General features: G+C 49.8%; 1 protein-coding gene across 1 annotated transcript; it reads right to left on the bottom strand.

The window, feature by feature from the left end:
- Positions 1–9,665: 9,665 nt before the first annotated feature.
- LOC127308930 (QWRF motif-containing protein 7) lies at positions 9,666–11,782 on the bottom strand. Its single transcript, XM_051339870.2, has 5 exons — positions 11,043–11,782; positions 10,705–10,941; positions 10,523–10,612; positions 10,308–10,415; positions 9,666–10,082 (listed from the first exon to the last, which is right to left on the bottom strand). Exons 1-5 carry the CDS (start codon positions 11,598–11,600, stop codon positions 9,969–9,971), a joined length of 1,107 nt encoding a protein of 368 aa, XP_051195830.1. The 5' UTR covers positions 11,601–11,782; the 3' UTR covers positions 9,666–9,968.
- Between the last annotated feature and the right edge of the window lie 13,522 nt (positions 11,783–25,304).

Here is a 25,304-nt window from a genome sequence, read left to right on the forward strand (position 1 = left end):
GTAGAAGATGGTTGCTTGGCCAACAAGTACAGCTGCTCGTCATCAGTGACATTCATGAGACGTGTTTGCAACCAACCGCCAAAAGACTTCATGTGTTCTCCATCAATCCAATCTTCACGTTGCTCCGGGTATTTAGAGCGTAAGATATCCTTGTGTTCCTCTTTGTACGGAGCCACCAAGATGGAATTATGTAGAACTGTGTAGTGTGCTTGAGTGAAAGAATATCCGTCCATACACGTTGTTGCTTTGTTTCCTAGCGTGCCTTTTCCACGCAGTCTCCCCTCATAGCGCGATTCAGGAACACCGATCGGCTTAAGGTCAGGAATAAAGTCAACACAAAACTCAATGACCTCCTCTGTTCCATAGCCCTTGGAGATGCTTCTTTCTGGCCTAGCACAGTTATGAACGTACTTCTTTAAGACTTCCATGAATCTCTCAAAGGGGAACATGTTGTGTAGAAATACAGGACAGAGAACGCCAATCTCTTCGACCAGGTGAACTAGGAGATGTGTCATAATATTGAAGAAGGATGGTGGGAACACGAACTCAAAGCTGACTAGACATTGGACCACATCCTTATGTAAATTTTGTAGAGTAAGTGGATTGATCACCTTCTAAGAAATTGCATTGAGGAATGCACATAGCTTCACAATGGGTACTCGAACATTTTCCGGCAGAAGCCCCCTCAATGCAACCGGAAGTAATTGTGTCATAATCATGTGGCAGTCATGAGACTTTAGGTTTTGAAACTTTTTCTCTGACTTGTTTATTACTCCCTTTATATTCGACGAGAAGCCAGACGGAACCTTGATGCTACTTAGGACTTAAAAAAAGATCTCCTTCTCCTCTTTGGTAAGAGCGTAGCTGGCAGGACCTTGATACTTCTCTGGATTCAGGTTGTTTCCTTCGTGGATACTTTGCTGGTCCTGCCGTGCATCCGGTGTATCTTTTGTTTTCCCATACACGCCCAAGAAGTTTAGCAGGTTCACGCAAAGATTTTTCGTCACGTGCATCACGTCGATTGCAGAGTGAACCTCTAAGAATTTCCAGTAGGGTAGCTCCCAAAATATCGACTTCTTCCACATGGGTACGTGTCCGTCAACATCATGCAGAACAGATTGTCCGCCGGGACCCTTTCCAAAGATCACTTTTAAATCCTTGAACATATCATATATAACTTCCCCAGTAGGGCGGGTAGGCTTCGTTCGGTTATCTGCCTCACCTCCGAAATGCTTTCCTCTCTTTCTTACGTGATGTTGTTTTGGAAGAAATCGACGATGCCCCAGGTACACATTCTTGTTTCCCAAATAATTACTGTCAGTCTCACCTAAACAGTGTGCGCATGCATTGTATCCCTTGTTTGACTGCCCTGAAATGTTACCAAGAGCAGGCCAATCATTGATGGTTACAAATAACAACGCTCGTAGGTTAAATCCCTTTTGTTCGTGCTCATCCCACACAGGTACACCTTCTTCACGCCACAACTCTAAAAGTTCTTCAACCAATGGCCTCAGGTACACATCAATGTCGTTACCGGGTTGCTTCGAGCCCTGGATGAGCACTGGCATCATAATGAACTTCCGCTTCATGCACAACCAAGGAGGAAGGTTATAGATACATAGATTCACTAGCCAAGTGCTATGACTGGAGCTCTGCTCCCCGAAAGAATTAAAGCCATCTGTACTTAGACCAAATCTTAAGTTCCTTGCATCATCTGAAAATGACTTGAACTCTCTGTCGATTTTTCTCCACTGCGACCCGTCAGCGGGGTGTCTCAGCATCACATCTTTCTTACGGTCCTCTTTGTGCCATCGCAACAACTTGGCATGCTCTTTGTTCTGGAACAAACGTTTCAACCGTGGTATTATAGAAGCATACCACATCACCTTCGCTGGAACCCTCTTCCTGGGGTTGGACTCGCCCTCAACATCGACAGGGTCATCTCGCCTGATCTTATACTTCAATGCACTACATACCGGGCATGCATTGAAATTCTCGTACTCCTTGCGGTAGAGGATACAGTCATTGATGCATGCATGTATCTTCTGCACCTCTAATCCTAGAGGGCAGACAACCTTCTTTGCTTCGTACGAACTAGAGGGCAATACGTTCTCCCCTGGAAGCATCTTCTTTATTATTTTCAGCAACTTTTCAAATCCCTTGTCAGAAGTACCATTATCTGCCTTCCATTGCAGCAATTCCAGCGTGGTACCCTGCTTTTTCTGTCCATTTTCGCAATTTGGGTACAACAGTTTGTTGTGATCCTCTAACATTTTCTCCAACTTCAACCTCTCCTTCAAGAATGGCCCGACCCAAATCGTCATCCGGGTCATCAAAAATTGGCTCATCGAAAATGGGCTCTTCTTCAGCTTCGTCTTCCCCCATTCTACTATCACCGTCTTCAGTGAATAAGGGATAGTTGTCACTATCCTCTTCTTCTTCGCTGTCTTCCAATATAACCCCTCTTTCTCCGTGCTTGGTCCAACAATTATAGCTGGGCATGAAACCGTTCTCCAGCAGGTGGACGTGAATGGTAGAGTAATCCTGCATATTCTTACAGGAACTACATGGACAATAGATGAAACCATTCGACCGCCTGTTTGCCTCAGCCACGTTGAGAAAATAATGCATGCCATTAATGAACTCGGGATGACACCGGTCACCGTACATCCATTGTCGACTCATCTGCATTTTATATGTATATCAAAAATCATTAATTACACAACATCGTGGATATATGAGTGACCAACTTAATTAATATTCATGTTCATCACATAAAACTAAAAAAAATTATAAAAAAGAAGAGGCTCACCGAGGTGGTACGGTGCCGGCTAGGGGATGATGTTGGCGATCGACGGCGGTGAAGACGGGGATGATACTAATTAAAACCTACAAAACATACCATAATTTCAGCTCAAATTGCATATAAAAAAATCCCTAACTTAGGCATTTCATCGAACACCTTGCTAGCAATAGAAAAATAGTACGAGTTAAAACTACCAAAGAAATGAGCTAAATTAGGAACGCCGAAAGGAAGGATGATATTGCTAACCCTTGGATAGATGTATGCCCTTAATCTTGTTAAAATGGTGGAGAAAAAATAGAGATTTGTTGGAGTGTGAGAGGTGTAAAAGAATTTAGAGTGTGAGAGAGGAAGAAGAGAAAAATGAGATGAAGGAGCCAGGGACGGGCTCGCGGTGTGATTATACGGTGGCACCCTAACGAACCGGTACGAAAGGTCCAGCCCTGGCCCCACATGAGCCTGTACCTCTGGCCGAAGACCTTTCGTCACGAACCGGTACGAAAGCCCCTCACCAACCGGTGCCAAAGCTCCTCGCCCGCCAGAGGTCCCAAACAATGACCCCTTTGGTACCGGTTCGTTAGGGAACCGGTACCAAAGGCTTAGATGGATGCTCCATTTTCTACTAGTGTAATATCATTGTTAGAGTTTGCCATGCTAATTAAAGAGTGCCAAATCCAAAGATCTTGAGATGCAACCGCCTCAAGTATGACCGTCCACCCATTTGTATGGCCATGGTACTGACCTTGCCACTCAATTGGACTGCTCTTTCATTCTCAGTGCATACAATCTATGCTTTCAAGCATACCATAAAATCTTGTTGCATTGACTGACAATAGCTCGGTAGTGTCAACAATCAGCACAGTTGGTTGCCTCAAGTACACTACTGCAAAAACCGCAACCACAACTTTGTAGAACATGTCCATTGCCTCAAGGAAACCGGACTCGCTTATGCGGATGTACTCATCCACTAAGTCACCGGATACTCCATACGCTAGCATCCTAATTGCCGCAGTGCATTTTTTGGTATGAAGTAAAGCCAAGTTTACATGTGGCATCCACCCTCAAATTGAAGTAGTCATCATAGCACCTCACTCCGCGCATAATCCTCAGAAGCGCCCCCTTCACATGCACGACGCATTGAACTAGGGATTGGTCCCATGTAAGTAGTCCCACCATAGTTGTGCATGGCGGCCACTCGGTTGCGTTCAAGTGCCAGAAGCCGACCCTTAACCGATCACAGAACTTCTGCTCGTGATGCTCCTGATCATGGATGAAAAGGGCCACGACCATGTCCAAGAGGATCTCGGTGTCATCATCGGACTCGTCGGAGGACGTGTTGATGACATTGTTGTAGAAAGAATCATCAGAATTGTTGGTCATGATCTACATAGGGTAGAACACAAATGAGGACCGCATTGCATTCATATGCACTAAAAATAGCACAGCTAGGCCTGCAGATTACCTTTCCGACCGGCAAGGAATTCAGTCAACAGGCTGCGGGCAGAATGAACCACGGTGAACGGCGCTCTTGAAGTAGGCCTCTACGATGGCCCCCAAGCGACCCAACAACTGCAGCGAGAGTCCTCGACGTGGACTGCAACGGTACGCGGCCAAAACTATTTGCCTAGTCGACCGGCCGAGTCAGCGGTCGAGGGGCGCAACAGGGGTGGGAGCTGAGAAGAGGGTGTGGTTGACTCTCTGACCAGCTAGAGAGTCCGGGGCAAACAAATAGACGCTCACCCCGGACTCGCGGCCTATTTGTGGCCTGGTTTGTATGCGGTTGGTCGTTGGGCCTCGCTTTCGGCCGACGCCGACCGCAACGGACACAAGATGTCCATGGGGGCGTTGGATATGTCCTTAGGTAGTTGGTCACCGGCTCACCACTGATTCAAATCCCGTTGCATGAAACAAAATATATAAAAACTTTTGTAGGCCCGTGAGTCCTCCATGTGTCAATTTGTTATCCACTAATTACATTATAAAACAAAAGGAAGATTCAAATACAAAATCACAAAAAGAACTGCCTAAGAGAAAATATTGAAGCATCAATGTTTCAAAATGTGTTCTCCTTAGTTCTTAGTGTGTAACTGTGCATCCAATACATTGCATGAGATAAAATAGTATGAAAGAGGAATGATCGAGGTAAAAAATGCGACAAAAAATTCTAATAAATTTTGATACGGTATTTCAAAAATAATTCAAATTGTACATCATTGTTACTAGAATTGGACATATATTTATCCCACGGAGCCACCACACACACACCCCAATTGTGCATAAGGTTCAACTCGACCACCTAGGTGTACGCAGGTTGTGACTAGCCCTCCCCCGAGTTACACACTGGGTGCGACTAGCTCACTAGTTTCCCACGAGGTGCCCACCAGTTGCACATAGGTGTATTTAGAATGCCCCCTCCCCCAACAATTGCAGATGATTACTACTACCCGCCATGGTCCCTACAGTTGCAAGAGTTGCGACTGGCCCACCTAAATTATAGGCATGTTGCAACTAAACACCCATTTCCACACGGGGTTGTAACTGGACACACACTTACACAAGGTTATGACTACCTCACCACAATTGCACGTGTTGCAAACAAGGTGCGACTAGACCGCCTTCCCCAGCAGTGTAAGGGTTTAGACTACCCTCAACTCGAGTTGCACAAGGGGTGGGATTGCACACATGGTGTAACTAGACACCTACTTACGCATGGGTTACAACTAGCTAATCCCAGTTGAACACATGATGCATATGGACACCCAGTTACACATGGGGTGAACCTAGAAGATAGACAGTTGCACAAGAAGTTTGATTAGCCTAGCTGCAAAAGGGTTGCAACTGTCCCTCTGTTGCAAACAAGGTAGCCACCCCCCTTCCCGAATTGTGCACTGGTTTGCGATGAACTCACTCTCCTGGTTGCACATGTATTGAGACTAGCTAGCCGTTCCCAATTGTACACAATGTGTAACTAGAAACATAGTTGTGCACGTGGGGTACAAATGGATATCCTCGTAAACATGGGTTGCGACAAGCCCACCCTAGAAGTATAATGCACTTTCAGCTAACCCTAACAAACCAAACCCATTATATTACTTTTTTCCAACAAGTCCTCCAACCAACATAAACCTAAAAGTAAAGTAACAATACCTCACACTACTCTCACATGGAACCAATGCACAAGAGTGCATTTCGATCTACACAAAGCAAAATTTGAGGCGCAAAGTTAGGAAAAGAACATGACACAAAATAGGAAAATATAATCTAAACGAAAAATAAATTCAATTGAATGGTTATAAGTTCCGTTGGCCTAATGGAAGAGAAAAAACATCTTACACAACGTGACAATTTTTTGTTGAATGGAGCAGAAAAAACTTCCTACATTTATAGGGTGACAAAACAACACTAGGGAGTAACACAAAGTAACTGAGATCGAAAATAGGAGAAATGCCCCCAGACCTTAACGTAGCACCTCCAATAGATTTGATACTCTCTTTGAGAGCAACCACAACCCTGCCGTCGCTAGACCTGCCCCAACAGCGTACACCCATAGTGCCATTGATGGAAAAGTCGGTTGCCTCACCCATTCCGGCTTAGGAGGAGGAGGGGAAGAGGAGATAGATAAGAAACGCCAAAACTAGAGATGGCAAAGAAAGAGGGAAGAGGAAGAAGAACGTAATTGTGGGGGAAAAGGCATGAGGCTTTAATTCTAGAACTACCAGGATGAACGTTACCGGTTTTATTTGGTATTTTCCATCGAAGTTTAACTGCTTTGCTTTCTGAGTATTTTTGCAATGTTTTTTTGGACTTCCCGCAAAGTAAAACACATATCTATACTTCTTATAAAACAAAACCTCACTAAGTGTAATTAATATTTGTCTATCTCAACATGCAAGCTATCCACATCATCTACTTCATTAGCTAATTATTTGTCCACCTCATGCCACTAATAGTAGTCTTTATTTATTTTCTATATCTACATGCAAGATATTTAGATTATCTATTTTTAACCATTAAACTAGCAATGTCATTCTTTTTATTTGCCGCTCGCTTGATAATATCGCACCCTCGTGCTATATCATTACATAGTTAAGTCATGTGCAACTTGAACATCAAATAGTTTTAACAACCAAATAAACTCTTTGCGAATTAGACTCAGTGTTAATTATGAGCTCTTATATACATAACCATACATGATATATTTTTCAACGTAATGCCGCAATGTGCATGCATTTTTCATGCAAGACATCCATATCATTTGTAGTTCTACAGTCGGTTGATTTCACGTTATATAAATCAATCACGTACACTTCTGAAATATAACAATCTTGAAATTTTCAAATACCTATCCATTTCATGGCTATTAAATTTAGTGTCTAAGCTACTATGGCCAACTAAATATTGCATATTCTATAAACCAAATTTTATGTATTTTATTAGATTTCTTAAAGAGATATCCGCTGCACCGCGCGGGGTATCATTCTAGTATAACAAGAGATTACATGTCCCATTACCAGAGAAATACAATCATAAGAAAAGATCGGCGCAACTATGTTGATCGATGGGCGGCAGGACATGGTTGTATACCTTGAGTCTGCGTCGTGTGGCAGATCGGCGCAGCTATGGACTTTAAGTGTAGTCCACGCGTCGGCGCCGGTGACGGCGCATCGATGACGCCGCCGAGGCTTCTTGCACCCTACGCTGGCTCCGGTCTTCGCAGGCTATATGCTCTCCTCGGGTCGATGGCGAAGATGAGAGAACCCGCCGTGCACCGGCTGGCTGCTCTTCTCCTCTCTCGAGTGCTACGTCGTCGCGCGAACCACACGCCGTAGAGATGGACGAACGCGTAAAGAGGTATAGTGTTTTCTTCTACAACAGCTGGTTGTGCTGAATATATACTGCCGTGGTGAAGGATACTCCCTCCGTCTCACTGCTTACGGCGCAATTTTTTTACCGATATTTACTCAATGCTTAAGGCGCGGGTGGTTGTGGTTCAGTAATCTTCCAAATTTTCCCCTGCTTTCCCGTTTCCACTCCTTAAAACCTAGCCGCATTAACCCAGGATCCTGAAAAACTGTTGGTCTATCCCAAGAAACGAGGAGGTCTAGAGGAAATGAGGAGTCCAACGCGTGCGGAACGTGGTTTAATCGTGCGAGCATGCAGGGGCAAATGAGGAAACTAGCGATTACTTTCTCTCCTGCCAGTCTTACCTTAATAACTGTGCAAATTGATTTACGGCCTAAGCAACGAGATGGAGGGAGTATATGATTTTTTAAAAGAAAAAATATGGGCTATCTAGTTACTTCTTCTGTTGAAGTAGATCATGGGGTTCTTAGTAAGATGATTGAATGGTGCAAACAATCATATATTATTCTTTTCTTTGATTGCAATATGTATGTAAGCACAATAATTAACATTGGTTAACCTATATAGATTTGGTAGTAGTGTGCGAGGCTTGTCTACACAAATTAGTTTGGTCTTGCTACTCACCAGTAAGACAACAATGTGGCCGTATAGCCCCACGAGTGAGGCCATGGAATGTGAATTCGTAGGATCACTACTAGGAAAACCCTCATCTGTGACGCATGTTTTTAACTTTCTGTGGCGCATATTTCGTGCGCCATAGAAGTCACGCGAAAGATATTTATTTTTGTGACATATATCTACATGCGCCACAAAATTTCTTAAAACTTCTGTGGCGCACCAGGTAGGAGCACCCAACAGTGGTGCTCCACATAATTTTTTTCGCTGGAACGGCTAGACCATGAGTGTGGACTTGGGAAAATATCTCCCGGCCGGGGGAAACACATGAACCTTATTTTTGATAGTTTGCATTTTGGTCCTTTCATTTTTTTACTATTCTTACTTTATCGCACACTGCTTTTTGTTTAAAATTGTGTGTGATTGCCTCCTTGTCACACACATTTCTAAAAAAAAAATGTGTGTGCTGTAAAGCAAACGGTTTTGTAGAGTAAAACCGTGTGCGATGGTCTCGACTCCACGCGCGGTGGAGAACTGCAGATTTGTTTTTCATCTATCACGGATTGCTCGCATCACACATGGAAAATACCTTCCATGTGCCATGGAGGGTCTTGAAAGGCCTAATCTTTACTAGTGGTATGTGTTTGAAATGATACCGTTTTCCCGTTGGTCATGGGTATGTAATGGACTGATTATATTTCTAAATGCAACAGCAAGATCTAAATCCTTAGGTTGTTCTTTTAATTTAGTTACGACATCCATATGATCAATAAAAACTATGGTATTTTTCAAAATGGGAAAGCCTGAGCCACCACATCAATCGATGCATGCGGCTACTATTTAGATTTTATTCAACATAGAGTTGACAAGAACATACATGACACAACCCAAAGCCATCACTCAACGCCTATAAACCTGACAATGGGTGGAGAAAGTCGTCGTTAGGACCCCATGCCCTAAATACGAACAACGCCATATCAAGTAATTAACGGGGGCATCACAGAGTCGTCCTATGGAAAATAGGAGCACACATCCCGACATCCGGTCTAGTAGACCCTTGGCGAGCGCCTCATGCCCTTGCCTCAGAAGCCGATACTATCATCAACCGTTGGTCCATCTTCATGCCAGAGATCTATATAGCCCTTGCCAAGTATGTCGTCAATGCTGCCATGGCGTCAGACAACGCACCTACACTGCATGAATCTATCACACCGCGTCTGTCACCTATGCGGGAAGCCACCTGTCGACATTTGCCCACGTCTAAACAAAGCTGTTTTTGTTCACACAGCAAGATATTGATCTACTATATAGAAAAAAACAGTTATCTGTGATATAAAATGTATATAATATAAAAATATATTTCACCGTGATTCCACTCGAAGGATGGGGATGAAAAACTGGATTAAAGATTTGAGACGGTTCAGATCGAAAATATTCAAGTTACAAGATGTTAATGTAGATTCGTACCACAAACGACTCAGTTTACTATTCACAGGCACACACCCGTGCAATACACATACCTCTCTTAATAGCACAAACTACTATCTAAAAACGCAATTTATTAGGAAGCACATATACATACACGAACGAGTTCATGAGAGGTGAAGCCTCCCGTCAGTCTGTCACGGTGACACAAGTCCCGCATCTTATCTTTATTTTAAGAATGGCGTGTGAGATTGATCAAAGCTCAAAAGCACCAGCCGGAAGGTGCAGTGGCCGGGACGGCGACGGCGACTCCCATGTCTTGATCAAGCCTCTGCCTCGCCTGAATTAAGTTGGATCGGAGGCTCACTTCCTGCATCTGTAGCACCGGAAGCACACCAGAAACTAGTCGTTAAGCAAAGAGGTATGGTGGCACTTGTTGCCTAATGGCCATTATTAAGTAGTAGCAAAAAGGTGTGGTGTCTGAAAATGATCGAATCAGTCCAAAAAGAACGAAAAGGATTCAGCAGTAAGACACAAGATTCAGAATAGGTTTAATCCTGTGAGGTGAGACATCACCGTGGGCGGAAAGACGACCACCCACCTGCAGCCGAGTGACGATCCTGGCCAGCCGCATGGCTTCGTCCAGCCCGTCCACCTCCTGCCGTATCGTCCTCGCCAGCTCGCCCAGCGTGTCGCTCGTGGCGCTGGCCTGCAGAGACGCACCGGCGCCGGCCATGCCGGAACCGGCCAGCAACGTTAAGGAAACGGGAAGAAATCCAGAGAACTTTGAAGTGTGACTCTTGCGTGCGTGCGTACCGTGGCGTAGAACACGTCGGCGTTGGCTTCGATCTCGGTCACCATGCCCACGCAGGCGAACATGGTCTCGTGTAGCGACTCCACGCCGGCCTGCATGCGGGTGTAGTCACCGAGCTGTCAGATGGAGGGACGTGAACAGAATTTCGCGTGTGGCTACAGACTACAGAATGCGTGGTAAGTACTTGGGCGCCGGCGGTCACGGGGAGGGAGGTGCAGGCGGCGGAGAGGACGCGGGTGAGGTCTGAGACGGCGTCGGCGTGCGGCTGATCAAGGGCCTCCCACGAGGCGAGGAGGGGGAGCTGCGGCCGCAGCAGCCTTGCCAGCTTCAGCTTCTGCCGCCGCCGCTGCGCCACGATCCGCTTCGCCGCCTGGATGTTGCGCAGCTCCGCCACGCGCAGCCACGTGTAGAACAGCTTGTTCTGCACACGGATAATTGCATAGACTCACCAATGACCATCGGGAAAAAAACCAATGCAACTGCACTGCTGTAGTATGCACGTCCTGCACGGCGATGGCTCACCTCGGCAGCGGACGTGGCGCGGGCGACGGCCATCTCCATCCGGGCGTTGGCGAACCGCCATTGGAGGAGCCGCGCGGTGAGCACGCGCACCCGGTGCGCCGCCTCCTCCTTCTCCAGCCCCTCCTTAATCTTACGCGCCATCGTCTCCCTCAGCGCGCCGGTTGATGATCCCTTACCAGAGGCTTCCTCCGGCGACGTGCCCGCAGTGCTCCGCCTCCGCCTCGTCGGCTCCTCGGTCAGCGAACGACGCGGGGACAGCATCACAGCTCCGACGTCCGCGGTGTGGACGGTGTTCTGATCCTTGCTGCTCAGCGCCCGCCGGGGTGGCGGCGCGGCCGCGTCCACGTCGCCTGCGCTGGCCTTCTTGTGGCCCAAGGAGGCCGCCTTGCGGAGGGAGCGCGCGAAGTTGGCCGACGAGAAGAGCGGCGCCGTGCGCATCCCGTCGTAGGCGAAAGCGCCGGCGCCGGCGCGGGAGGCCAAGCTGGTGCTGCGTCCCAGACGCCGCGAGGATGCCGCCTGTGCCCTCGGGATGCTACCGCCGCCGCCGACGGACTCCATGGACGACGTCGACGTGCGCCGATAAATTAATAAATATATAAAATTAAGGATATACAAATAAGTTAATAAATAATAAATATATAATTAAGCTCCGCCGATGGGATCAGAGCAAGAGCGATGCTCGCAGCATCCTAAATACTACTGCAAGAGGGGGACAAGAAAGAAGCAAATGCATCACGAGGACACTACGAAATGCTGGTAGGTATATATAGCTAGAGTTTTGGGATTGCCAGGTTGCGCCTTGGAGAAGATGAAGAAGTGGCTAACGCGACGGCGCGTCGCTCTCATGAGTGGTGACAAGGTTCAAGATTGAATAGCTAGATGCTAAATTTCCTCGATCGAACAAAAACTTCTGAAATTGTTCATTTGTAACTTTTGCTTATGTGTACACGAGGAAAAGTTTTTTTTAGATTGTTCATTTCTTTCCAATGGCGGAATGAAGCTGATGTAGTGTTGTGGTCTTGTGGAATATGGTGGGTTTGGTGTGAGAAAGGGAGAGGGCAGCCATCTCTGGACTGCCGCGGTGCGCCATCGCGAGACAAAATCTGGTCACTTTGGCCGCGCGCACGCTGCGATTTCTTTTTGTCTCGAGTGCAGGAGAAGGCAGGCAGGGAGAAAGAGAGAGATGTCAATGTTAGAAGCGATGAAACTGGCCTTTTTATTAGGTTAGAAAAATCGGGTGTCTATCTCTTGAGAGAAAGTTGCGCCTTTTTGGTTCTATTTTTCATTTTTCTGACCTGGAAACTTGTAGCTTATGGTTCCTCTTGTTTTTTAGAGCTGCCTAACAAATGAATTATTATATGAGTACCCTGATTTGGCCCAAGGGAAAATGTCGAGGCAATGATGCACTTTCTTATCGACCTATATATTCCATAACACATGTTATGTATGATTTCTAATTCTGAGCCCAAACTGTGATCTTTGGGGCACGGTGTTACAGTGAGCTCGATTCGCCTCTTTGTGATAGACCGCATTTGGTACGGTCCAAATAAACAGATAATCTCTATTTTTTATTTTGTATGGAAATTGTTAGAAAAAAGTTGACCTTCGTGAAGGGAAGGCAACTCGCTTCGCACATGACAAGTGGTGAGTTGTGGTGCCAGAAAATCTCTGTGACGTGTGGTATCCCTGCTCGCCACGTATCGCAATGGGAAGTAAGATGGGGGATGAGGGAGGAGAGAGGGGCTGGTTTCTCAGCTTTTCCCTTTATTTTCTAATTTTTTTATTAAAATAAAATATCTTGAGAATCGTAAGTCCAAATTACGATCCGTTTTCACTTTTGAGATTCTCACGTCGAGATTTTTAAAACTAGATCTCATGTTGATAGGTTTCAAGATACTTTTTTCCGTACTTCCAATACTACTATGGTTATACTCGTGGTGTGTACCTAATTGTACTCGTGGTTGAACTGATAAGTACTTCTGTTTTTTTTGTATTTTGTGTAATTTTTTACTTTACTCGGTAACTGTACTCGCTCGTGTGCGCGACTGTATTTTTGCACGTGTGCAAACTCATGTGTGCGACTATACTTGTACTTACTCATGTGTACGACTGTACTTCTGTAATGTACTTGCTTTGTGCGTGTAGCTGTATTTGTGCTCACTCATGTGTGCGACTGTAGTTTTGTAGTGTACTTGCTTTGTGCGTGCAGCTGTATTTGTACTCGTTCGTTGGTGCTGTTGTACTCGTGCTTTGTACGTAACCGTACTCGCGTGTTCATAGAGTTGTACTCGTCCTCCGCTTTAGTTAGATTTATATGTAACTTGTACCTGTATGTTACACGTAATTGTAATTGATGCCTCCCTAAGTTGTACTCGCTGCACTTAGATTTAATTTTGCACGTAGAATATTCATTTTGAGGTAAGTTAGCTAGCTCCATGCTTCATGCGCGCGGGCATACTTGCACAGATGAGTCGGGTACGGAGTACGTACAAGTACTCGCGCGGGGGGCGGGACATCGGACATGCGTCGTCGGGCATCTCCAACCGGGCGACCCATCCCGCGCGTCCGGATGGGTCGAAACGGACAAAAACCCGGCCCAACGCGGGGACGCACCGCAAAAGCGGACGGCCGTGGTGTCCAGAACAACGCAAACCCGGCCCAAATCTGGGCCGGGTTTGCGTGGCCGCGGATGCCACGCGGCGTCCTCGCGTGTCCGCCCTGTCCGCCTGGCTGGCCCACCTGTCGGTGCCCCAGTCCTATTAAATGTGGACTGGGGAAGGGGACTGTCCCTATCCAGTCCCCACTTTCCACTCCGGCCGCACGCGCGAGCTCGAAGCTTCCGCGCCGCCATGGCCTCGAAGCGCGAGTTCGAGCCGTCCGCCAACGACCACGAGGCCGGCAGCAGCCGGCAAGTCGCGCCGCCGGCGTTCGCAATGGGGCCGCCGGCGCCTCCCAGACGCGACCGGATCTACGTCACCGTAGCGGTGGCGCAGATGTTCTGGGACGTCGGCGTCCCAATGCCGTGGGGGGACGTGCACCTCCCCCACGACTGGCACCTGAGCCCAGATCGGGTTCCGGTGCCGCCCATCCCGGGCTCCGGCCGCGCCCGCTACGCCGAGATCCGGAGGCGCCGCGCTCAGCTGCCGGCGGACCTCCGGCAGGACCCCGCGTACGGCGACGCAAGTCCCAACTGGGACTTGTGGTTCGAGGTGGAGCACGATGCGCGCCGGCGCACATGCTTCACATCCGCGACGGCGCGGCCTCGCGCGCAGCCGGCCACACACCGCTAGGCGGGCTGGCCGCCGCCCCGGCGGCCTCTACATCAACGAGCCCGCGCCCCGGCCCAGCCGCAGCCCCGGAGGAGGAGAACGACCCGGAGCTGCAGGCGGCGCTCGCGGCGTCCCGCGAGCAGCGAGGACCTCGACGAGCTGGCCAAATGGCCGCACCTCGCCGAGGCGCTGCGCACCTCCGCGCTGGAGGAGGCGGCCAGGAAGGCCCAGGAGGACGCCCAGGCGGAGGCGTGGGCCTTCCTCGAGCCGGCGCGCCGTCGAGGAGGCTACGCGTCGGGCGGCGCTCCGGGAGGAGGAGCGCCGGGCCGCGCGCACGGCGGAGGAGCACCTCCGGCAGGAGTCCGCGCGCAGGGCACGGTTGCGCAGGCCGGCGAGCCCGCCGAACCCGCACTCCGCCTGGGAAAGGGCGCAGTGGGAGCCCTGGCCGGAGTCCCCGGTGCCCTCCGGCGTGTCGAGCCGGAACAGCGCGTCGCCGCCGGGGGGCGTCGTCGTCATCGACGCCGACGATGACGAGTACTACTGGGGGTAGTACTGCCGGCGGCCACCGTGCTCGCAAACCCTGTGTAGGGTTCCTTTTTTTTTAGTTTAAAGCCCATATAGGGCTTTCTTTTGTGTAAAAATTGCCCAAAATAGGGCTAAGTTTAATTAACCACTAGTTTAATGTTTTTTTTGGCTGTTTTCCTTTTTTATTTTTATTTTTGTTATTTTAATTACATATGCGGTGCGTCCGCGCGTTGGGCGCAGCGTGCGACCCAAACGGACACGCGGACGCGGGACGCTGTCCGGGTGTCCGTTCGGCCACCCAAACGGCCCAAAACGGACGGCCCAGCGCGTCCGTTTGGGTCGCCCGGTTGGAGATGCCCTCAGGTACTCGCGCGGATGGCGCTCGCCTTGGTTTTGCTGCCACCTGTCATATGTACGCGTCGCTCGGCACAAACCTTCTCTTTGAAAAAGTCGGCCTTCGTCTAATGATACCTATTTTGTACTCCTCTGTTTTAAAAAGGATGTGATAGTTTTGTCTAAATTTAAGGGAGAGCCGGCATGTGCCGACGGCCAAATGTCGGGGCCGTCGGCACAGAAGCCCTCGTCGACCGGCGACGGAGTTGACCGTCGGCACAGGCCGGCCGTCGGCACACTGCGTATCATACCGACGGTCACCGTCGGCACCACAATGGCCGTCGGCACAAAAATAGGGCGCCCGAAGGTCACCGTCGGCACAGGCACTGATAGGTGGGCCCAGCCGTTAGGCTGTCACGGCGCCGTCTAGGCTGTGCCGACGGTGGCCCACGGCGCAACCGCGGCCGTCGGCCCAGAGCCTGACAACTGGGTCCCTTCTCCTACTGTGCCGACGGCTACCCACGGCACAACCTCGGCCGTCGGCACAGCAAATGATGCCCCACCTTTTTTTAACATTTTTTACTACATATAATTGTTAATCCCAATCATTTTTATTTGTTTATTTCTTTCTTACTGCTAGTTTGGCTTACCCCTTTGCGGGAAACCTATATATGTATAAGGGCGGTATAAGGGCACAAAAGTGATATACTTAAGAACTTAAGACCCAGACACGATACAAAACACTTAAATAACTAGACTCACACACATACCAAAGCGCTTACAGAACTAGACCCACACACGAACCGAAACAGTTAAAGAACTACACCCACACACAGAAACCAAAACACTTAAAGAACTAGACCCACACACAAACCAAAGCATTTAAAGAACTACACCCACACACGAACAAAGCACTTAACACTGGGTCGACACATGACCCGCTAGACACACGGACTCGACACACACACATATTAATCAGAGAAGTCGAAATCTTCATCCTCGCTGGGGGTGTCCTCTGAAGCGGTGGTTGTGTGGTTCCACGACCACCGTTCATCATTCTCCCCCCATGTCGATGCCTCTCCTTTGGCGTACTCTGCTTCAACCTCGGCCTTCCTCTACCGCTTTCCCGCCCTCCTCTCTCTCCTGTACGTCTGCTTCTCCTTCCAGAATGCGCGCGTTGCCTCGACGTCTCCGGGATGGTCTCTGCGCCACTGTGCCATGAACTGCTCGTCCGCCTCGGTGATATCAATCCGCCGCTGGCCAGCCCTGTACCGCCGCGCTTCACCCTGTGAGCGAAGTAGCGGCTCAGTAGAGAGACTCTGAGCTTCCGTCAGAGACCTGACCTCCGGGAAGTTCATTTCGTGACGCGGCCGGCCAAACCTCCAAGCCGCAACGTCGTATGCGCGGGCAGCAGCCTCCTTCGTGTAGAAGGTGCCGAGCCACACACGCGTACCACCGGCGGTGATTTCAGCCGCGAAATGTCCCGCAGGCCGCAGGCGAACGCCGATGAAGCCCGTGTTGCTACGGCGACGAGGAGCCATCTCAGCGGCAGCTCAGCTCAGAGGATTTTGTGGTTCTATTGGATGAGAGAAGTGATGAAGGGAGAAATGTTGCTGGTGCTGTTAGTGGAGAAGACATGGCTATATATAGGCCGACGAGGGGCTGAAACGGCGGGAAAACATGGCGGGAGAGAATGGGCGGGAAAAAAGGACGGGAAAGGGTGGGCGGGAAAAAAGGGCGGGAGAGAAGCAGCGGGAAAGGGTGGGCGGGAAAAAAGGGCGGGAGAGAAGCAGCGGGAAAGGGTGGGCGGGAAAAAAAAGGGCAGGAGAGAAGTAGCACGAAAGGGATGCAGTCTCAGGGAATGGCCCCAAAACTTGTGTGTGTCCACATGGCATGCACAAAAGTGATTTGAGATTGTTCTATATCCAATGCTACCCCCTCCGGGTGTGTCCGGCTTCTCAGACATGGGGTTCCTACACTTAGGCAGATTCTGCATGTATAAGGGGGAACTCCCTCGGACGTGAACCGGAGAGAACCTTGGGATCATATGGGATGATCCTTGTTTCCACATGTACCTATGACCTAACCAAGCTCAAACGTAGGCATACGCCCACCGGGGGGCCCCCGATGGGATGCAGTCAAAGGGGTAGACGGCGCGGTCAACAGAACTAGGGTTTCGTCGGAAATCGAGCATCGGATCTAGGGAATGGCCCCAAAACTTGTGTGTGTCCACATGGCATGAACAAAAGTGATTTGAGATGGTTCTATATCCAATGCTACCCCCTCCGGGTGTGCCCGGCTTCTCGGACATGGGGTTCCTACACTTAGGCAGAATCTGCTTGTATAGGGGGGAACTCCCTCGGAGGTGAACCGGAGAGAACCTTGGGATCATATGGGATGATCCTTGTTTCCACATGTACCTATGACCTAACCAAGCTCAAACGTAGGCATACGCCCACCGGGGGTGTAGGATAACGTTGCATAGAAAACAAAAAATTTCCTACCGCGAACACGCAATCCAAGCCAAGATGCAATCTAGAAGACGGTAGCAACGAGGGGGTATCGAGTCTCACCCTTGAAGAGATTCCAAAGCCTACAAGAGGAGGCTCTTGTTGCTGCGGTAGACGATCACTTGCCGCTTGCAAAAGCGCGTAGAAGATCTTGATCACGATCGGTTCCGGCGCCACGAACGGGCAGCACCTCCGTACTCGGTCACACGTTCGGTTGTTGATGAAGACGACGTCCACCTCCCGTTCCAGCGGGCAGCAGAAGTAGTAGCTCCTCTTGAATCCGACAGCACGACGGCGTGGTGTCGGTGGCGGTGGAGAAGTCCGGCGGAGCTTCGCTAAGCTACGCGGGCTATATGGAGGAGAGGGGGCGGCTAGGGTTTGGGAGGGGGTGGCCGGCCACTTCAAGGGGGGCGGCCAGCTTGTGGTCTTGGGGTGGCCGGCCCCCTCCCTTGGCCCCTCATTATATAGGTGGATCCCCAAGTGTTGGTGTCCAAGTCTTCGAATAAGACCCGAACCAAAAACCTTCCATAAGAGGGGGAAACCTAGCCCAACTAGGACTCCCACCAAAGGTGGGAGTTCCACCTCCCATGTGGGGGTGGCCGGCCCCCTAAGGGGGAGTCCACTTGGGACTCCTCCCCCACTAGGGTTGGCCGGCCATGGAGGTGGAGTCCCATGTGGACTCCACCTTCCTTGGTGGTTTCTTCCGGACTTTTCTAGAACCTTCTAGAACCTTCCATAGAACCTTCCGCGACATTTTAATTCACATAAAATGACATCCTATATATGAATCTTATTCTCCGGACCATTCCGGAACTCCTCGTGATGTCCGGGATCTCATCCGGGACTCCGAACAAATATTCGAACTCCATTCCATATTCAAGTACTACCATTTCAACATCCAACTTTAAGTGTGTCACCCTACGGTTCGTGAACTATGCGGACATGGTTGAGTACTCTCTCCAACCAATAACCAATAGCGGGATCTGGAGATCCATAATGGCTCCCACATATTCAACGATGACTTTAGTGATCGAATGAACCATTCACATACGATACCAATTCCCTTTGTCACGCGATATTTTACTTGTCCGAGGTTTGATCTTCGGTATCACTCTATACCTTGTTCAACCTCGTCTCCTGACAAGTACTCTTTACTCGTACCGTGGTATGTGGTCTCTTATGAACTCATTCATATGCTTGCAAGACATTAGACGACATTCCACCGAGAGGGCCCAGAGTATATCTATCCGTCATCGGGATGGACAAATCCCACTGTTGATCCATATGCCTCAACTCATACTTTCCGGATACTTAATCCCACCTTTATAGCCACCCATTTACGCAGTGGTGTTTGGTGTAATCAAAGTACCTTTCCGGTATAAGTGATTTACATGATCTCATGGTCATAAGGACTAGGTAACTATGTATCGAAAGCTTATAGCAAATAACTTAATGACGAGATCTTATGCTACGCTTAATTGGGTGTGTCCATTACATCATTCATATAATGACATAACCTTGTTATTAATAACATCCAATGTTTATGATTATGAAACTAATCATCCATTAATCAACAAGCTAGTTTAAGAGGCATACTAGGGACTTCTTGTTTGTCTACATATCACACATGTACTAATGTTTCGGTTAATACAATTCTAGCATGATATATAAACATTTATCATAAACATAAAGATATAAATAATAACCACTTTATTATTGCCTCTAGGGCATATCTCCTTCAGGGGGACCCCCGATGGGATGCAGTCAAAGGGGTAGACGGCGCGGTCAACAGAACTAGGGTTTCATCGGAAATCGAGCATCGGATCTAGGGAATGGCCCCAAAACTTGTGTGTGTCCACATGGCATGCACAAAAGTGATTTGAGATGGTTCTATATCCAATGCTACCCCCTCCGGGTGTGCCCGGCTTCTCGGACAGGGGGTTCCTACACTTAGCGGCATTCTCGCATGTATAGGGGGGAACTCCCTCGGAGGTGAACCGGAGAGAACCTTGGGATCATATGGGATGATCCTTGTTTCCACATGTACCTATGACCTAACCAAGCTCAAATGTAGGCATACGCCCACCGGGGGACCCCCGATGGGATGCAGTCAAAGGGGTAGACGGCGCGGTCAACAGAACTAGGGTTTCGTCAGAAATCGAGCATCGGATCTAGGGAATGGCCCCAAAACTTGTGTGTGTCCACATGGCATGCACAAAAGTGATTTTAGATGGTTCTATATCCAATGCTACCCCCTCCGGGTGTGCCCGGCTTCTCGGACATGGGGTTCCTACACTTAGGCAGATTCTGCATGTATAGGGGGGAACTCCCTCGGAGGTGAACCAGAGAGAACCTTGGGATCATATGGGATGATCCTTGTTTCCACATGTACCTATGACCTAACCAAGCTCAAACGTAGGCATACACCCACCGGGGGACCCCCGATGGGATGCAGTCAAAGGGGTAGACGGCGCGGTCAACAGAACTAGGGTTTCGTCAGAAATCGAGCATCGGATCTAGGGAATGGCCCCAAAAGTTGTGTGTCTCCACATGGCATGCACAAAAGTTATTTGAGATGGTTCTATATCCAATGCTACCCCCTCCGGGTGTGCCCGGCTTCTCGGACATGGGGTTCCTACACTTAGGCAGATTCTGCATGTATAGGGGGAAACTCCCTCGGAGGTGAACCGGAGAGAACCTTGGGATCATATGGGATGATCCTAGTTTCCACATGTACCTATGACCTAACCAAGCTCAAACGTAGGCATACGCCCACCGGGGGACCCCCGATGGGATGCAGTCAAAGGGGTAGACGGCGCGGTCAACAGAACTAGGGTTTCGTCGGAAATCGAGCATCAGATCTAGGGAATGGCCCCAAAACTTGTGTGTGTCCACATGGCATGCACAAAAGTGATTTGAGATGGTTCTATATCCAATGCTACCCCCTTCGGGTGTGCCCGGCTTCTCGGACAGGGGGTTCCTACACTTAGGCAGATTCTGCATGTATAGGGGGGAACTCCCTCGGAGGTGAACCGGAGAGAAACTTGGGATCATATGGGATGATCCTTGTTTCCACATGTACCTATGACCTAACCAAGCTCAAAGGTAGGCATACGCCCACCGGGGGAACCCCGATGGGATGCAGTCAAAGGGGTAGACGGCGCGGTCAACAGAACTAGGGTTTCGTCAGAAATCGAGCATCAGATCTAGGGAATGGCCCCAAAAGTTGTGTGTGTCCACATGGCATGCACAAAAGTGATTTGAGATGGTTCTATATCCAATGCTACCCCCTCCGGGTGTGCCCGGCTTCTCGGACAGTGGGTTCCTACACTTAGGCAGATTCTGCATGTAGGGGGGGAACTCCCTCGGAGGTGAACCAGAGAGAACCTTGGGATCATATGGGATGATCCTTGTTTCCACATGTACCTATGACCTAACCAAGCTCAAACGTAGGCATACGCCCACCGGGGGAACCCCGATGGGATGCAGTCAAAGGGGTAGACGGCGCGGTCAACAGAACTAGGGTTTCGTCAGAAATCGAGCATCGGATCTAGGGAATAGCCCCAAAACTTGTGTGTGTCCACATGGCATGCACAAAAGTGATTTGAGATGGTTCTATATCCAATGCTACCCCCTCCGGGTGTGGCCGGCTTCTCGGACATGGGGTTCCTACACTTAGGCAGATTCTGCATGTATAGGGGGGAACTCCCTCGGAGGTGAACCAGAGAGAACCTTGGGATCATATGGGATGATCCTTGTTTCCACATGTACCTATGACCTAACCAAGCTCAAACGTAGGCATACGCCCACCGGGGGAACCCCGATGGGATGCAGTCAAAGGGGTAGACGGCGTGGTCAACAGAACTAGGGTTTCGTCCGAAATCGAGCATCGGATCTAGGGAATGGCCCCAAAACTTGTGTGTGTCCACATGGAATGCACAAAAGTGATTTGAGATGGTTCTATATCCAATGCTACCCCCTCCGGGTGTGGCCGGCTTCTCGGACAGGGGGTTCCTACACTTAGGCTGATTCTGCATGTATAGGGGGCAACTCCCTCGGAGGTGAACCGGAGAGAACCTTGGGATCATATGGGATGATCCTTGTTTCCACATGTACCTATGACCTAACCAAGCTCAAACGTAGGCATACGCCCACCGGGGGAACCCCGATGGGATGCAGTCAAAGGGGTAGACGGCGCGGTCAACAGAACTAGGGTTTCGTCAGAAATCGAGAATCGGATCTAGGGAATGGCCCCAAAACTTGTGTGTGTCCACATGGCATGCACAAAAGTGATTTGAGATGGTTCTATATCCAATGCTACCCCCTCCGGGTGTGCCCGGCTTCTCGGACATGGGGTTCCTACACTTAGGCAGATTCTGCATGTATAGGGGGGAACTCCCTCGGAGGTGAACCAGAGAGAACCTTGGGATCATATGGGATGATCCTTGTTTCCACATGTACCTATGACCTAACCAAGCTCAAACGTAGGCATACGCCCACCGGGGGAACCCCGATGGGATGCAGTCAAAGGGGTAGACGGCACGGCAACAGAACTAGGGTTTCATCAGAAATCGAGCATCGGATCTAGGGAATGGCCCCAAAACTTGTGTGTGTCCACATGGCATGCACAAAAGTGATTTGAGATGGTTCTATATCCAATGCTACCCCCTCCGGGTGTGCCCGGCTTCTCGGACATGGGGTTCCTACACTTAGGCAGATTCTGCATGTATAGGGGGAACTCCCTCGGAGGTGAACCAGAGAGAACCTTGGGATCATATGGGATGATCCTTGTTTCCACATGTACCTATGACCTAACCAAGCTAAAACGTAGGCATACGCCCACCGGGGGAACCCCGATGGGATGCAGTCAAAGGGGTAGACGGCGCGGTCAACAGAACTAGGGTTTCGTCAGAAATCGAGCATCGGATCTGGGGAATGGCCCCAAAACTTGTGTGTGTCCACATGGCATGCACAAAAGTGATTTGAGATGGTTCTATATCCAATGCTACCCCCTCCGGGTGTGCCCGGCTTCTCGGACAAGGTGTTCCTACACTTAGGCAGATTCTGCATGTATAGGGGGGAACTCCCTCGGAGGTGAACCTGAGAGAACCTTGGGATCATATGGGATGATCCTTGTTTCCACATGTACCTATGACCTAACCAAGCTAAAACGTAGGCATACGCCCACCGGGGGAACCCCGATGGGATGCGATCAAAGGGGTAGACGGCGCGGTCAACGAGAACTAGGGTTTCGTCGAAATCGAGCATCGGATCTAGGGAATGGCCCCAAAACTTGTGTGTGTCCACATGGCATGCACAAAAGTGATTTGAGATGGTTCTATATCCAATTCTACCTCCGGGTGTGCCCGGCTTCTCGGACAGGGGGTTCCTACACTTAGGCGGGTCTCGCATGTATAGGGGGGAACTCCCTCGGAGGTGAACCAGAGAGAACCTTGGGATCATATGGGATGATCCTTGTTTCCACATGTACCTATGACCTAACCAAGCTAAAACGTAGGCATACGCCCACCGGGGGAACCCCGATGGGATGCAGTCAAAGGGGTAGACGGCGCGGTCAACAGAACTAGGGTTTCATCAGAAATCGAGCATCGGATCTAGGGAATGGCCCCAAAACTTGTGTGTGTCCACATGGCATGCACAAAAGTGATTTGAGATGGTTCTATATCCAATTCTACCCCCTCCGGGTGTGCCCGGCTTCTCGGACAGGGGGTTCCTACACTTAGGCAGATTCTGCATGTATAGGGGGGAACTCCCTCGGAGGTGAACCGGAGAGAAACTTGGGATCATATGGGATGATCCTTGTTTCCACATGTACCTATGACCTAACCAAGCTCAAACGTAGGCATACGCCCACCGGGGGAACCCCGATGGGATGCAGTCAAAGGGGTAGACGGCGCGGTCAACAGAACTAGGGTTTCGTCAGAAATCGAGCATCGGATCTAGGGAATGGCCCCAAAACTTGTGTGTGTCCACATGGCATGCACAAAAGTGATTTGAGATGGTTCTATATCCAATGCTACCCCCTCCGGGTGTGTCCGGCTTCTCGGACAGGGGGTTCCTACCCCTCTTAGGTGTGTCCGATTTCTCGAACAGGCGGGAGAGATACAACGGGAAAGGGTCAGTGGGAAAGGGGGAATATAAAACTTTAAAAAATATTGCCATGTGTGATAATCTATTCTTATTATTTGCAGTAAAAAAGTAAAAAAAAATAAAAAAAACCCTACCTGTGCCGACGGTCACCGTTGGCACATATGCGGCCGTCGGCACAGAGAGGTCGCCATAACGGCCAGGTCGAGGCGGGCCGGGGCCACAAACCGACGCCAACCTGCCCCCGTCCCCGCGCCCGCAACCCGTCCCCGCGCCGCCGCCGTTCCCTCATCGGCAGCCTCGCCGCCACCACCCCGTCGCCACCTGCCGCCGCCGCGGATCTCTGCTGCCGCCGCCACCACCCGCCGCCACTGCCGCCGCCCACCATATCCTCCCCCCATCGCGCGAGCTGCCCCCGCGCCGCCGAGCTGCCCCCGCCGCAGAGGCTGCTCCGCCCCCGCGCCGCAAGGCTGCTCCGCCCCGCGCCGCCGAGCCGCCCCCGCGCCACCACCTGCCTCCGTGCCGCCCCGCAGCGGCCGAGCCCGCCGCCTCGCAGCAGCCCGGTCGGCCCCCGCAGCAGCTCGCCGCCTCACCGGCCCGTCGCCCGCAGCAGCCGCTGCCCCTCACCGGCCGGCCATATGGTAAGTTTGTTTTTCCTTTTTTTGCTTTTTTTGTAGCTTTTTAGTAGTATGAAATTGAAATGAAATAGAAATAGGAAAGGAATAGAAATAGGAATTGGAATAGAAATTGAAATAGGAATTGGAATAGAAATTGAAATTGGAATAGAAATTGAAATGAAATAGAAATTGAAATTGAATAGAAATAGGAATTGGAATAATATTGAAATGAAAATGAAGGAATGGAAATGGAAATTGAAATGAAATAAATTAGAATTTTGTAGAAATGCATTTCTTTTATCAATTGATGAATTTGCATTGACAAATTTTTATTATTTTAACTAGGTCCCGTGGTGAGCATCCCGCGTGACGATCCCGGATGTTGCGGCGCATCTCTACGGCCGTCGACATCGCCGGTAGTTCGACTACTTCCTCTACAGCCGAGGGTGAGCTGAATTGCCGACTCCCCCTTCGCATTTTTTATGTCACTAGATTTAATTTCTCCGTCAAGTCGCGTAACCTAGGTGTCAATTCCCGTCCGCAAGCGTTACGTGGATAAATATGCATTAGTGGTCAGCATATTTTGAACCGTAACGCTTGTGGCATTTACGGGACAGTCGCCGGACCCGTAGTTGGGTACGTTTTCCATGTTCTGCTCGGGTGCGAGACAGGATTTCGTCAGCGCCTCCCTGTTGTTCTCCGGATGCACATCCTCTCGGCTTTTTGCTGAGACGTGTATCGGGAGAGCAGCGGGGAGGTGCTGCCGAAATTCTGTCTCGCACCCGAGCAGAACGTGGAGAACGTACCCAACTACGGGTCCGGGGGCTGCTAGGAGCCCACCTAGTAGAGATGTAGGTTGATGCACGCGTTTTCACAGGTAGATAAATAAAAATATGATGC

The sequence above is a fragment of the Lolium perenne genome, chromosome 1 (assembly GCF_019359855.2).
Source record: "Lolium perenne isolate Kyuss_39 chromosome 1, Kyuss_2.0, whole genome shotgun sequence".
NCBI classification, from domain to species: Eukaryota; Viridiplantae; Streptophyta; class Magnoliopsida; order Poales; family Poaceae; genus Lolium; species Lolium perenne.